This window comes from Heteronotia binoei, chromosome 20 (assembly GCF_032191835.1).
Source record: "Heteronotia binoei isolate CCM8104 ecotype False Entrance Well chromosome 20, APGP_CSIRO_Hbin_v1, whole genome shotgun sequence".
Classification (NCBI taxonomy): Eukaryota; Metazoa; Chordata; class Lepidosauria; order Squamata; family Gekkonidae; genus Heteronotia; species Heteronotia binoei.
The window spans coordinates 31331057-31346647 of record NC_083242.1 but is presented as its reverse complement, the minus strand read 5'-3'; the positions used below and the strand labels follow the sequence as shown (position 1 = coordinate 31346647).

Below are 15591 nucleotides of genomic sequence, written 5' to 3'. Positions count from 1 at the left end.
CTCCAAGACCTTAGAAGGCTCTTAGTACAGGGCCTACTGTAAGCTCTAGGAGGACTGGCTACATCGGGGGAGGTGTGGCCTAATATCTTTCAGTTTCAGTTTATATCCCGCCCTTCCCACCGAAGCGGCTCAGGGCAGCTCACAACATAAGATCTAACATAGATTTTGGTTTTAAAAATACATCAATTTACAACAATTAAAACCATAAAATAATAAAATAATAAATCAAATAAAACAGCGATCTATCAGAATACTACACTACAACCTTCTATAAAGTTTCCAATGCCAGTTGGCTATAGGCCAGCCGGAAGAGGGCTGTCTTACAGGCCCTGCGGAACTGGCCAAGGTCCCGCAGGGCCCTCACCTCTTCTGGCAGCTGGTTCCACCAGCAAGGAGCCCTTACCGAAAAGGCCCTGTCCCTGGTGGATTTCAGACGGGCCTCCTTTGGCCCGGGGATAACAAGCAGATTTTGAGAGCCCGATCTCAGGACTCTCTGGAGAACATGTGGGGAGCTCCTGCTAGAAAAAGAGGAGGAGCAGAGGAGCTCCTGCTAGAAAAAGAGCCCTGCCCACCTCGGACAGATAATGTCACCAAGTCACATGGGGGAAACCCAATCTGGCACCCCTGGAAGGCCAGCGCCCTAAGCAATTGCCTAGTTCACCTAGTGGCTCTTTGTAGATCAAGCTGGCGAAAGGTGAGCTACCCGGTAGGGGAAGCCAGCTTCCAAGTGGGAGGTAGAATTAGAGTTCATTTCTAGGCTCAAGAGAGCACTTCCCCTGGAGGGAAGGGATGCTTTGTGGACTCTAAGGCGTTGTACAGCATTGGGGTGGTACTAGTCCTCCCCAGGCTCCATCCCCACGTTTCCAGGAGGTTCCCAACCTGGCCCCAGCAACCCTACCTCCCATCTCCCACCGGTAGCCAGGGGGGGGCGGGGGCTGGTAACCAGCGGCAGACTGGCCAGGGGGTCAACTTGCCCGATGGCAGGTGGGCTGCTGATGAAGTGGGCCCCCTTCAACATTAGGCAACACGTTTAAAAATGTTAATGACCTTTTAGTAGCTTGAAAATGTAACCGAAGTCCCAATATTATCACTGTAATGCAACAAAAATTGACGTTGTATTTAGGGTTGTCAGACTCCAGGTGGGAAAAGAAATCAAAGGTACATAACCCACCGTGAAAACCAGCTTCTGTTATTAAATTATACAAAATCAACAAAATTAAACAGACTCGCATACAAATTCCACCATCATAATTACAAAACAACCATGCCTTTCAGTCCTTAATGAAAAAGGAAGCGTTGGCGCTAATGAAAGATTTCAGGTTTTCACGGCTGGCATCATCATTAGGGTTTGTAGAATCTTTCGGGTTCAAGTGCCGTGTTCTACTGGAGAAAGTTTTCCTTCCAGACGTTTCGTTCTCAGCTGCGGAGAACGTCCTCAGTGGCGTTGCAGCTGGAGCAGGCGCTCTGACCTTCTTGGCTGCTGTGCATTGAGGATTGGTGCTAATGCTTCCTTTTTCATTAAGGACCGAAAATTATGGTTGTTTTGTAATTATGATGGTGGAATTTGTATACGAGTATGTTTAATTTTGTTGATTTTGTATAATTTAATAACAGAAGCTGGTTTTCACGGTGGGTTATGTACCTTTGATTTCTTGTCCTTTTGCCGTGTTACTCTCTGTGTGTTGTATAGACTCCAGGTGGGGCCTGGAGATCTCCCGCTTTTCCAACTGGTCTCCAGCTGGCAGAGATCAGCTCCCCTGGAGAAAAGGCAATCTGGCTTTTCATTTAGCATCTACTGTACACGGCCAGTGATATGTACAGTATGTGTACACTGCAATTACTAAAATACAGATATTTATTTCGCAGAAGTTTTAATTGTACCTTTTCCCCACTTAAGTGTGTTTTGAAAATTTTCTTTCTTTCTTGCAAAACCGAAATGATAGCCTTATTAGTCATGGGTGGGGCCCCTTTGTCTCCCGGCAACCAATATTTTTAGACCCGGTCTGCCACTGTTGGTAACCAGCGTTCCCTCTACGCTGAGTTAGCGTGAGCTAGCTCACAGATTTTTAGCCTCCAGCTCACACCTTTTCACCGTCGCTTAGGAAGGATGACCCCGGAGCACACTAATGTATGCAGGAGTTCCCAACTTCAATACCAGTCTTTTACGTTGGTACTGGTCCCCCCCATAAACGAAATACAATTAATCCTGACATTGAGCCATATTGCACGAAGTTATGCGGGGACCAGGCTGACTTTATCCATGGGGAGGGACGGTGGCTCAGTGGTAGAGAATCTGCTTGGGAAGCAGAAGGTCCCAGGTTCAATCCCTGGCATCTCCAAAAAAGGGTCCAGGCAAATAGGTGTGAAAAACCTCAGCTTGAGACCCTGGAGAGCCGCTGCCAGTCTGAGAAGACAATACTGACTTTGATGGACCAAGGGTCTGATTCAGTATAAGGCAGCTTCATATGTTCATATGTTCATGGTTGGTGGAATGGCAGATAACATTGCAAACTTCTGCCAACAGATAAAGCTCCAAATCAACTTGAATGCCAGTAGCTCACGAAGTAGAATTGTTGCTCACAAGACTTCGCCCTTTAGAGGGAACACTGCCAACGGTAACCATTCTACGGAGCCGGGCAGAACCTGGTAGTGCCAGCAGACCAAACAAAGGGACGCGTGAGGGACTGGGTGAAGATGAGGGGGACAGAAATTGGGGGGGGGGGCGCGCTACGAAAGCCGTGGCAAGGCTTAAAAACGGGGCAGGTTTGCTCCGCTGGGGTGGAAATCCTGATTTTGTTCCAGGCGCGTTTGGAAGTTGCCAAACTTTCCCCAAAGTGGCCGGGGAGGGAGCGCCAGTTCGGAAGGAGGCAGCTCCGGAGCTCCTTGCTTCCCTGCCCCTCCCAGCCCCACCCGCGAGGTCGTCCCGGAGTCACTTACCCCGCTTTGGAGCCGTGGGGGGCGCGCAGGAGCTAGGGCGCACGGGGGCGCACGGCGAGCGCAGCAGCTCCCCAGACGCGCGACTGCTGGGCCTGGCGCCGGCCGCCGCCTCCTTTCCCAGCCGCCCCGCGCGAGAGAGAGGAGCCCTCCCTCGGCCCGAGCGGCGGCAGCAGCACCACCTGCCTGCTTTCCCCGGAGACTCCTCCTCCTCCTACTCCAGCTGGCCCGGCTCCAGCGGGCGGCCGCCTGGTCTCCTTGGGGATGGCCCGCAAACGTCCTCGGACCGGTTTCTCCACCCAGCCGCCGCACCTGGCCCAGGTGTGCCCGCGGGATTGCGTCTGACTGCGAGGGAAGGAGCCCAGCCCCTATGTGGGGACCGACTAAAATTAGCACCAAAAGTTCATTGAGGCTGGGAAGGGCGGCCCCGAAGAAGGCCTAGATGAACATTAGGTCTTTAGGTGGGACCTGGGAATCCCCCAGAATTACAGCTGTCTCCTGACTACAGAGATCAGTTCCCCTGGAGAAAAGGGATGCTTGGGGGGGGGGGGGTGTCACTGGCATTGCACCCGGGCTAGGGATGCCAGCCTCCAGGCGGGACCTGGGGACCCCCTGTAATTACTACAGAGGGCAATTCCCTTGGAGAAAACAGATTCTTCGGAGAGTGGACTCTGTGGCATTCGGCCATATGCTGGCCATGAGTCAACAGTGCAATGCGGTGGCTAAAAAGGCCAATGTGATTTTGCGTGGTATCGTCCGTAGTGTCCAGATCACATGATGTGATGGTATTGCTTTACTCTGGTAAGAACTCACGTGGAGTATTGTGTTTAGTTTTGGGCACCACGTTTTAAGAGGATATAGACAAACTGGAATGGGTCCAGAGGAGGGCGATGAAGATGGTGAGGGGTCTGGAGACCAACTCCTATGAGGAAAGGTTGGAGGACCTGGGCATGTTTAGCCTGAAGAGGAGGCGGATGAGAGGTGATAGGATCACCATTTTCAAGTCCTTACAATCACAGAATCATAGAGTTGGAAGGGCCCACTAGGGTCATCTAGTCCAACCCCCTGCACAATGCAGGAAACTCACAAACATCTCCCCCTAAATTCACACGATCTTCATTGCTGTCAGACGGACATCTAGCCTCTGTTGAAAAACCTCCAAGGAAGCCTGTTCCACTGAGGAATCACTCTAATGGTCAGGAAGTTCTTCCTGATGTTGAGTCGGAAACTCTTTTGATTTAATTTCAACCCACTGGTTCTGGTCCTACTTTCCGGGGCCACAGAAAACAATTCCACATCATCCTCTATATGACAGCCCTCCAAGTACTTGAAGATGGTGATCTCAGCCACCTCCTCCCCAGGCTAAACATCCCCAGCTCCTTCAACCTTTCCTCATAGGACTTGGTCTCCAGACCCCTCACCATCTTCGTCGCCCTCCTCTGGACCCGTTCCAGCTTGTCTATATCCTTCTTAAAATGTGGTGCCCAAAACTGAACACAATACTCCAGGGGAGGTCTTACCAGAGCAGAGTAAAGCGCTACCATCACATCACGTGATCTGGATACTGTACTTCTGTTGATACAGCCCAAAATTGCATTTGCCTTTTTAGCCACCGCATCACACTGTTGACTCATGTTCATCGTATGATTCACTAAGACCCCTAGATCCTTTTCACACACACTACTGCTAAGACAAGTCTCCCCTATCCTATAACCATGCATGGGATTTTTCCTACCTAAATGCAGAACTTTACATTTATCCCTGTTAAAATTCATTTTATTGTCCTTGAAGGGCTGCCATCTAGAGGATGGTGTGGAATTCTTTTCTGTGGACCAGAACCAATGGGTTGAATTTACATCAAAAGAGTTTCCTGCTCAACATGAGGAAGAACTTCCTGACCATTAAAGCGATTCCTCAGTGGAACAGGCTTCCTCAGGAGGTGGTGGGCTCTCCTTCCTTGGAGGTTTTTGAACAGAGGCTAGATGGCCATCTGACAGCAATGAAGATCCTGTGAATTTAGGGGGAGGGGTTTGTGAGTTTAGAGCGGTTCCTCAGTGGAACAGGCTTCCTCAGGAGGTGGTGGGCTCTCCTTCCTTGGAGGTTTTGAAACAGAGGCTAGATGACCATCTGCTCTCACAGCAGCTGCCCTTTCAAGGACAACTTTTACGAGTGCTATGGCTGACCCAAGGCCATTCCAGCAGGTGCAAGTGGAGGAGTGGGGAATCAAACCCGGTTCTCCCAGATAAGAGTTCACACACTTAACCACTACACCAAACTGGCTCTCCTTCATGGAAAGGCGCCACTTGGCTGCTTTCATCCCGAAAGTGGCTGGGCGCCCCTAAAACGCTTCGCTCCTTGGGGGCTTCAAAGAAAGCCTCTGAAGAGCCAGGTCACCTGCGTTATGATGTCACTTTGTGACATCATTGTGCCATGCACGCGGAGCGAGGGGTGGCACAGCGCAGGGGAGCAGCAGAATCCCTAGCGCTGGGCCTGGGCTTAGGAGCCACGTGTGGCTCTTTCACACATATTGCATGGCTCTCAAAGCCCCCACCACCCTGTCAGGCAGCTCAGAGAAGGCATTGGTCTCTTAAGTCAGTTCTCCAAGCCAAGCCAGCCAGGGGCTTGGAGAATGCATCGAAAGTTAAAGTTGCTTTCTTTCTACCTCTCCCTCCCTCCCCATCTATTTTCCTTCCTTCCTTCCGTCTTGCGGCTCTCAAATATCTGACATTTATTTTGTGCGGTTCTTACGTTAAGCAAGTTTGGCCACTCCTGAGCTAGAAGGACTAAGTTGAGGCTCTTATACTTTGTCCACATCACGAGAAGACAAGAGTCAGTGGAAAAGACCATCATGCTAGGAAAAGCTGAAGGCAGCTGGGAAAAAGGAAGACCCACCAGGCGACAGACTCCATAAGGGAAGCCGCGGCTCTCCTTCCAAGACCTGAGCAAGGCTGTTAAGGACTGGACATTTTGGAGGTCCTTAATTCATAGGGCTAGAAGCCCCGCGATGCAGAATGGTCAAGCTGCAGTACTGCAGTCCAAGCTCTCTGCTCACAACGTGAGTTCCATCTTGGGGGAAGCTGGGTTCAGGTAGCCAGCTCAAGGTTGACTCAGCCTTCCAAGGTCGGTCAAATGAGTCCCCAGCTTGCTGGGGGGAAAGTGGAGATGACTGGGAAGGCAATGGCAAACCACCGTGTAAAAAAGTCTGCCGTGAAAATGTCGTGATGTGACTTCACCCCAGAGTCGTAAATGACTGGTGCTTGCACAGGGGACTGACTACCTTTGCCTTTTTAATCCACAGGGTTGCCCTGAGTTGAAACGACATGATGGTATTTAACGCATGCACACACACTGCATGTAGATTTTTCTCTGATGTCTCCCATCACTGACTGGCGGCAGGTAGTACCAAGTACACGATGAACTCTATGATAACGGGAACAGCAGGAAATCCAACTCGTATCGAACGTTTTCTTCCTTATTGGCGATTAATCCCACTCCCTTTCCTTCCTCCTCCCTGCAGACTGTTACAGGGAGGAGTCAAAACTTGCAGTTCTGGTTTAAACCATCAGATTTGGGAAAGGAGCAAACCGCCTGTTCGGTTGCCTCACAGGCCCGGTTCGGTACAGATTTCACCCAGGTTGGCATCGTTATGGAATCCTGTGTGGATTCCTGAAAACCCTGCTTCTCATTTTAAAAACTTTAAAAGCTTCTAGCCCTCGCGGTTTACTTATTTGCAATGTTCTAAAGTGCCCCCTTTTCTCTGGAGCAGCTCGGGACCGTAGAAAAAACAATTTGACAAAGCAAACATTAAAATAGCAGAAGCAAATCTAAGAGGGGCCAGAGCTCAGTGGCAGAGCCTCTGCTTGGCACGCAGAAAGTCCCAGGTTCAATCCTCAAGAGTCTCCAGTTAAAAGGATCAGGTACCAGTTGATGTAAGAGGGACGGTGGCTCAGTGGCAGAGCATCTGCTTGGTAAGCAGAAGGTCCCAGGTTCAATCCCCGGCATCTCCAACTAAAGAGTCCAGGCAAGTAGGCATTAAAAAAATACAACCCTCAGCTTGAGACCCTGGAGAGCCGCTGCCAGTCTGAGAAGACAATACTGACTTTGATGGACTGGGGGTCTGATTCAGTAGAAGGCAGCTTCATTTGTTCATATGTGTATAGGGGAGGGACGGTGGCTCAGTGGTAGAGCATCTGCTTGGGAAGCAGAAGGTCCCAGGTTCAATCCCTGGCATCTCCCAAAAAGGATCCAAGCAAATAGGTGTGAAAAACCTCAGCTGGAGACCCTGAAGAGCCGCTGCCAGTCTGAGTAGACAATACTGACTTTGATAAACCGGGGGGGGGGGGGTCTGATTCAGTAGAAGGCAGCTTCGTATGTTCATATGATAGACTTCTATCAGAGCCACTGCCTGTATATGGAAGGTATGTATCATACAGGATATAAAACTCATTTGTTATGAGGGCTGGATCTGACATAAATGAGACCTTGTTGGGCCAGGTCATGTGTGTTATAAAATGCAACGCCAGGTAGCGGAGACACAAACTTTATAAAGGACACAAACACAATTAAATTTTAAAAAAACAACCTTTCAATAAAGCATGCATAAAAGGGCTAGAAGCCCCGTAGTGCAGTGGTAAAGCTGCAGCCCTGCAGTCCGAGCTCTGCTCGTGACCTGAGTTCGATGCTGGCAGAAGCTGGGTTCAGGTAGCCGGTTCGAGGCTGACTCGGCCTTCCATCCTTCCGAGGTCGGTCAAAGGAGTCCCCAGCTTGCTGGGGGGGAAAGCGTAGATGACTGGGGAAGGCGAAGGCAATGGCAAACCACCCCGTAAAAACATTGTGAAAGCAATGTCACCCCAGAGTTGGAATCGACTGGTGCTTGCAGAGGGGACTACCTTGACCTTTTAAATATTTTATTTAACAGTCTCTGATAACGGAAGCGAGAGAGAGAGAGAAGGAAGCAGACTTGCTCACAGGCCTGATAGGCTCCCTAGCTCACACATCTGACACTCTTGATATAAAGAGCCCATAAGATGATTGTAGATTTATACCCCGCCCTTCTCTCTGAATCAGAGACACAGAGCGGCTTACAATCTCCTATATCTTCTTCCCCCACAAAAGACACCCTGTGAGGTGGGTGGGGCTGAGAAGAAGAGGAAGAAGACTGCAGATTTATACCCCGCCCTTCTCTGAATCAGAGACTCAGAGCGGCTTACAATATATCTTCTCTCCCCACAACAGACACCCTGTGAGGTAGGTGGGGCTGAGAGAGCTCTCCCAGAAGCAGCCCTTTCAAGGACAACTCCTATGAGAGCTATGGCTGACCCAAGGCCATTTCAGCAGCTGCAAGTGGAGGAGTGGGGAATCAAACCCGGTTCTCCCAGATAAGAGAGCTCTGGCTGACCCAAGGCCATTCCAGCAGGTGCAAGTGGAGGAGTGGGGAATCAAACCCAGTTCTCCCAGATAAGAGTCCGCCCACTTCACCACTACACCAAACTGGCTCTCTCATAGGAGAAGCTGTGTTCACTACAGAGCTTGTCAATAAGGCAAGAGGGAAAGAATTGCGACACAAAAAACAACTTATTTTTTATTTGATAAAACCCCTTTATTGCATAGAGGCTAATGAGGTATGCTGATGTCAGCTTTGAACATTTCCAGAAAAACGTTTTTCCCCTTAAGAACCAAAACTGCTTATCCCCTTTCAAAGACCGGCTGCATTTCCTCCGACACAACCTGAAATGCTTCCTTTAACCGTGTCACGGGAACGGATCGCCAAGCCTCTTAAATTCAGGAGGCAAAAAAATATTCCCTAACATGTTAGATCAGCATTTTCCCCACAGCAAGTCAAATGCGATGTTTTCCAGCCTGCGGGGTTTGAATCCTGTTTCCTTTCCTTTCCAAAGCGCTTTCAAGACACACCAGAGGGGCTGAGTTCCAAACAGGTGTCCCATTTATTTTCAAAATCACAGCTCTTTGCACTTGTGTTCCAGAGTATCCCAAACTTACCATGGAGTCATTCAGCAATGAGGGAGCCCGTTTCTGGATAGAGAGAGAGGGGGCAGAGAAAAATGCAAGAAGCATGTTGGAAGGGAAGGGTTTAGTTTCTCCATCCCAGCCGCAGCTTTCTGGAAACTCCTTTGCATCCAGAGCAGAAATAATTTTTTTAAAAAAATATTGAAAAGAAACTTCCACGCCCTTTCCAAAATTCTCTGGGGCTGATCCAGCCAAAGTTCAGCACTTTTACAGACTTACTTACCGGGTTTGATTCCCCACTTCTCCACTTGCACTTGCTAGCATGGCCTTGAGTCAGCCATAGCTCTGGCAGAGGTTGTCCTTGAAAGGGCAGCCTCTGTCAGAGCTCTCTCAGCCCCACCCACCTCACAGGGTGTCTGTTGTGGGGGAGGAAGGGAAAGGAGATTGTGAGCCGCTCGGAGACTCTTCGGAGTGGAGGGCGGGATATAAATCCAATCTTCTTCTTCATCTTACTAAACCCCAATGGGACCTACTTGCGAGTAACAAGGCCGTGAGTTCCGTCGTCTCTCCCCCAGAGAGAGTGAAGCTCCTGAGTTTGCTGATGCAAATCAACAGGACTTCAAAGGGCTTCAGGACAGTTGGATCCTGGACTTCTCCAAAAGGAAATTTAAAGGACAAGAGAGCTTTAAAAAAAAAAAGAAAAAGTAAATTGGCGCTTCAACAGGAAAACAGAGTTCCAGAGGGCAGATGAATTTTTTAATCTCTATCTTGAAAATGGCATTTGAGCTCTTCGGGGGTCTGTGCTTCTCCCCTACTGCAAATCCAATGCAGGCAGGTCAAACCCAGACGGGTCGAAGTCTACCTGCCTCAGCCAGGAGAAATTTCTCCTGTGTTGGCAGTGCGTGCTCACCACACCCTGCACTTCTGGATCACCTCCCGCAGAGTCTGGATTCCCTCGATGCTTTTGTCCTTCAAAGCCATGGCGAGGAGAACGGGCTTGTTCCCAGCTTCCTGAGAGATGGACGTCACCAGATGTTTGACACAGATGTGGGCGAGAGGCTGGAAACCAAAAGAGACAGTCCCTTAAGAGGAGGAATCTCCCAAGCCAGGTCAGATCCTGCTCTCCACTAAGACCTCTAAGCGGGGCTTTCTTTGTAGAAAAACGCCCAGCAGGAACTCATTTGCATATTAGGCCACACCCCCTGACACCAAGCCAGCCGGAACTGCATTTCCGTGTGTTCCTGCTCAAAACAAGCTCTGTCCCTAAGTATTGTTCTCCCACCAAATCCGGGATGAGTATGGTCACCAGCATATGAAACAGGCAGCGTGAACATGGTCAGAGGCCCTCTTTTCACAACACTGCCTCACAGGTTCTGTGACCGCTCGGAAAGGCATCTCACAGTGATGGGGATGGACTAGGGAATGTTTTAATTCAGGCCCCGCTCTCACAGTCAGCAGACTGACTGAGGACATGTTGAGGTCTCTGTCAGGCTGTTCTCCGAGGGTTTTCTTTGCAACAACAGCACTGCATGATTGGAGAGTTCCCTAAGTATAAACTGTTCCCTGTATTCCATCCATTAGAACATAAGAGAAGCCCTGTTGGATCAGGCCAATGGCCCTTCCAGTCCAACACTCTATGTCACACAGTGGCCAAAAAACCCAGGGGCCATCAGGAGGTCCATCAGTGCGGCCAAGACACTAGAAGCCCTCCCACTGTTGCCCCTCCCATTCTAGGCCATACTCCTCAGCAAGTTACTTTCTGATATTCAACTGCCCTCAACATTCCTTCCTTTCTGAGGCATATTTAGTCCTCATTGGGCTCCTTTCTGATATTCAAATGCCCTCAACCAACGGGCTGAAATTAAACCAAAAGAATTTCTGGCTCAACACTAGGAAGAACTACCCGACAGTTAGAGCGGTTTCTCGGGAGGTGGTGGGCTCTCCTTCCTTGGAAGGTTTTAAACAGAGGCTAGATGGCCATCTGACAGCAATGCCGATCCTGTGAATTTAGGGGGAGGTATTTGTGAATTTCCTGCATTGTGCAGGGGGTTGAACTAGATGACCCTGGAGGTCCCTTCCAACTTTATTATTCTATGATTCTCTTCCGGGACATATTTATTCCTCAACAGGCTCCTTTCTGATATTCAACTGCCCTCAACATCCCTTCTGTTCTGGGGCATCTTTAGTCCTCATCAGGCTACTTTTGGGAGGTTTGCTTTTCTTTTAGTTAACTTAGAGAGCTATCTAGGCAGGCCTCCTCAGAAGTAAGTCCCATTTTATTCCAGCGGGGCTTCCTTGCTGGAATAAAATGAGAGAGCCAGTTTGGTGTAGTGGTTAAGTGTGCGGACTCTTATCTGGGAGAACCGGGTTTGATTCCCCACTCCTCCACTTGCACCTGCTGGCATGGCCTTGGGTCAGCCATAGCTCTGGCAGAAGTTGTCCTCGAAAGGGCAGCTGCTGTGAGAGCCCTCTCCAGCCCCACCCACCTCACAGGGTGTCTGTTGTGGGGGAGGAAGGTAAAGGAGATTGTGAGCCGCTCTGAGACTCTTCGGTGTGGAGGGCGGGATATAAATCCAATATCTTCTTCTTCTCCTATGAGAGTGTTCTTAGAACGGCAGCTGTGCACTCCTAATTTTTCCACACACTTGGGGAGCCTCTTTTAACTTTAACTAGGTAGCTAATCTGCTTCAGTGACTTTTGCAATGCTTTCTTTCAAATAATGCAGAGACCGCTTCTGCAGAAAACCCGCTCTGCACAACTGGCGCATGAAAATTCTATACAATCCACCATTAGCAACATTAAACCTAAAAAAAAAAAAATTATTAGACACCCCAGTCAAAGGACAAAACATTTAGCATCCTAAAAGGATAGCAGTCCTCAGACTAGACGCAGATGGTAAAAACAATCTCAAGATGGAGGGACCGCAAGCTAATTCACTGGTTTTCTGCTCTCAGGGTCATTTAAGGAAAAAGTTGTCACTGGAAAAGGAGCACACGGTACATCTTCCATGGTTTGAATACTTGCAGCCGCAATGTTGCCTATCGAAGTTCCCTATCTGTGCGGCTCCTACCTCTTTTGAAAAGTTGCTTCTCTGTGATGCCCAATCTGTAAAGGGGATTATTTCTAAAATGTATATACTGATTGGATTACTTAGCCCACAGAAAGAGCTACCCTACCAAAAAGCATGGCAGACAGATCTTGGAATTTCCCTCTCCCATGAAATCTGGAGGGAAATCTGGTCCTCTTCTTTCTTTTTAACTAGTTCGTAAAACATCAGGGCACAGGCGTTTAAAGTTTTGTCTCACCGGTACCTAACACCTGCCCAGTTATCACACTCAGCTAAACGCATTTTTACTTCATCATGTTGGAAGGGATGTGGAGAAAGAGGAGTTTATTTTCATACGTGGTGGACATGCCCCAAAATCTCCCTTTTTTGGTCTCTGGATCCGACGATCCCCTAAAATTTGCCTTCTCAACCTCTGTGAGAAGGAAATCTTTTTACTGCTAACTGTGGCAAAGTTTGCAATAGCAACAAACTGGAGGTTAAATTCGCCTCTCTTATTGGTTGCATGGTTGGGAATATTTTATCTTGGATAAAACTGCTCACAATCTGGGTGGTAGGATGAGACCAAACTGCAGGTCCCCTTTTCTAGATTATTTTGCTTGTGGTATTTTTGGTCAGGGTGCATCTAATTCTAGTTTACTGGTTTGGCATTAATAAGTACCAATTATTTTTATATCTTATATTAACATGTAACAATCTATTTGTAAACTGTCAATTTTGGCTTTGTATATTTGTTACCTCGTATGTGATTTCTGAAATAAAATTATTCTGAACTAAAAAAAAAAAAATCTAAAAGATCATAGTCTTCATTTAAAAGCCTGGGTGGAAATAAATATTTTAGACTGGCCCCGAAAAGGAGAACAAAAGAAGTGCCAGGCAAGCCCCAAGGAGACAGCATTCCACAGATGAGGTGCCACCACTGGAACCACCACTGGTCTTTGGTGGCCACCCACCTCCACCTCTGTGGGGCCACTGCAAACAAGGCTTAAGAGGAGGACTTTAACTGCAATCCTGCTTTCCCCCAAGTATCTTAACTCCTACTCTGGATTTTTCACCAATTCATGGGATCTTCCCCACCCCGCACGGGTCATCTGCTTCTGGGCTTACCTCATCCTTGCCGAGAAGGACTTTGGTAGTGATCAATGGTTTGCTGATACCGTCAGCCACCAGGTCAGGCTCCACCGAGACGAGGGTGCCCATCTTCCCGTACTGCGTCACCACCACGAGGAGCATGTTGGCGAAAGCCGTGCACACCACTTCTGTCCGGATACCCTGCACCACCGCCTCGGTCTGCTTCGAGTCCAGGATGGGTTTGGTGGCCATGGTGACAACTTTTAGCTGTTGAAGAAGCAAACGTGTGCATGAAAAAACTACGTAGAGAAAGCTAATTTATGCAGCAGTTCACAACTTCTCAAAGTAGAATTTTTGCTCACAAAACTCCGCAGCTTAGAGGGAACATTGATTACAACCAATGTTCCCTCTAAGCTGAGTTAGCGTGAGTTAGCTCACAGATTTTTACCCTCCAGCTCACACTTTTTTGTCTTAGCTCACGAAGGATGACCCCAGAGCATTACAACTTAAGCAGTAGCTTACCACTTTAATGCCAGCAGCTAGGGCTATTTTTGTAGGAAAAAGCCCAGCAGGAACTCCTTTGCATATTAGGCCACACCCCCTGACATCACCATTGTTTCACTTCGAAGGTTTTGCAGAAGCCCAGCAGGAACTCCTTTGCATATTAGGCCACGCCCAGACACCACCATTGTATTGCATCGGGGGTTTTGTAAAAGCCCGGCAGGAACTCATTTGCATATCAGGCCACGCCCCTCGACATCACCATTGTTTCACTTCGGAGGTTTTGTGGGAAGCCCGGTGGGAACTCATTTGCATATTAAGCCACACCCCCGACAGCACCATTGTTTCACGGGGGGGGTGTAGAAGCCCAGCAGGAACTCATTTGCATATTAGGCCACGCCCAGATAGCACCATTGTATCGCATCGGCGGTTTTGTAGAGGCAGCCCGGCAGGAACTCATTTGCATATCAGGCCACGCCCCTTGACATCACCATTGTTTCCCTTCTGAGGTTTTGCGGGAAGCCCAGCAGGAACTCATTTACATATTAAGCCACACCCCCGACATCACCATTGTTTCACTTGGGGGGTTTTGTACAAGCCCAGCAGGAACTCATTTGCATATTAGCCCCCACCCCGACATCGTTTCTTCGTGGCTTTTGCAGAAAAAGTCCAGCAGGAACTCATTTGCATATTAGGCCACACCCTCTGATGCCAAGCCAGCCGGAAATGCGTTTCTGCTTAAAAAAAAAAAACCCCTGCCAGTCTCTCTCAAAGTAGAATTTTTGCTCACACGACTCTGCAGCGTAGAGGGAAGACTGACAACAACTGATCTCCAGGCGACAGAGACCACTGCACCTGGAGAAAATGGAAGGTGGACTCTATGGGCGTTGAAGTCCTTCCCCACCCCGCGCTCAATCTTCAGGCCGTTCCCAACCCAGAGCGGGCACCCCTACTGGTGGAGCAGATCCCCCTCCTCTTCTGCAAAGGTCTTGAGACAGCCCCACCGGTGGAACGCCTGCCTGTTCTCGGAGGCGCAGGTGCCTTGCAACGCGGAGTGAGCTGTGCGCGACGGCCAGGCGAGTTCATACGCGGCCGGCTTTGCACAGGCGACCTCCACCCCCGCCCCGAGGGCGCGCATCGCCCAGCCAGGGGAAACGGGGTCGAGCTTAAAGCAACACGAGCCTCCCGAGAAGCAAGCCAGGCTTCCTGCGCTTGCGCACCTCAAGACCCACGGCTCCCGGGGCGCCCTTCCGCGCACGCGCGCTGAGAAGCCCGAACCTTGCAAGCACCCCGGGACTTCTCTGCGCCCGGCATACCAACACGCAAACCGCGAGGGGGTCGCCCTTCCGCCTGTCGACCCAATGCAAGCCCCTGGAGTTTTTGCACGCCCGCAGTGCAAAAAATCCAAGTTGCAGCTTGCATTTGGCATGCTGCACGCCCCGGAGCGCCCTTCTCCCCAGCTGCAGAGCGCCCCATGCCTGGGTGCAAAGTCACCCCATGCAATCGTGCAAGAGGCTGGACTCTTTCCTGCTGTGTAACGGGGGGCGGGGGTGGAGAGAGAACAGCTCTGCGCTCCTCCCGGGGGTCGCCGTTTGGAACGAGAGGGCGTAAGGAAGGGGGCGAGAGAGGTGCTTACTTACCACTACCGACACCCAGCTCCGACTCGAGGAGTCTCCTCCTCTTCCTCCAGCTTGCAGGGCTGGGGCGGAGCTTCCAGGCCAAGGGAAGGGCCGATCATTCTCTCCCCCCCCCCCCCCCGCCACGGCAGAGAGGATTTGGCAACGCTTTGCTTTCCCTTTGCAAATGCTCGGTACAGCCCTGTTAGGTAGGCCGGAGGGTCGCTAATACCTGGAGACTTGAGGGTGGAGCCAGGAGAGGGCGATGTGGCATGCCGCCCACCTTCCACAATAGTCATTTCCGCCAGAAGAAGCAGAATTCATGTTTAATTTTGTTTTTTTTTAAAGACGTGATCTATGTAGCCCAGGGCTATTTTTTTTGCAACAGGAACTCCTTTGCATATTAGGCTTCACCCCTGATGTAGCCAATCCTCCAAG

The 15591-nt window shown here is 49.8% G+C and overlaps 1 protein-coding gene across 2 annotated transcripts; it reads right to left on the bottom strand.

Annotated features, from left to right (window-relative positions):
* Positions 1-9635: 9635 nt before the first annotated feature.
* On the bottom strand, positions 9636-15350 carry PSMG3 (proteasome assembly chaperone 3). 2 transcript variants are annotated; one of them, XM_060260536.1, is made up of 3 exons: positions 15178-15350; positions 13073-13303; positions 9636-9960 (listed from the first exon to the last, which is right to left on the bottom strand). In XM_060260536.1, exons 2-3 carry the CDS (start codon positions 13286-13288, stop codon positions 9808-9810), a joined length of 369 nt encoding a protein of 122 aa, XP_060116519.1. In that variant the 5' UTR covers positions 13289-13303; positions 15178-15350; the 3' UTR covers positions 9636-9807. The 2 variants fall into 2 exon arrangements, with proteins under 2 accessions (XP_060116519.1, XP_060116520.1); XM_060260537.1 differs by lacking the exon at positions 15178-15350 and adding an exon at positions 14328-14663.
* Between the last annotated feature and the right edge of the window lie 241 nt (positions 15351-15591).

Bases quoted from the DNA above. Each gene is read 5' to 3' on its own strand.
- PSMG3 (XM_060260536.1), bottom strand. From the start codon at position 13,288: ATGGCCACCAAACCCATCCTGGACTCGAAGCAGACCGAGGCGGTGGTG. The intron at 9,961-13,072 runs GTAAGCCCAGAA...TTTGGTTTCCAG, and splicing joins TCCTTCTCGGCAAGGATGAG to CCTCTCGCCCACATCTGTGT.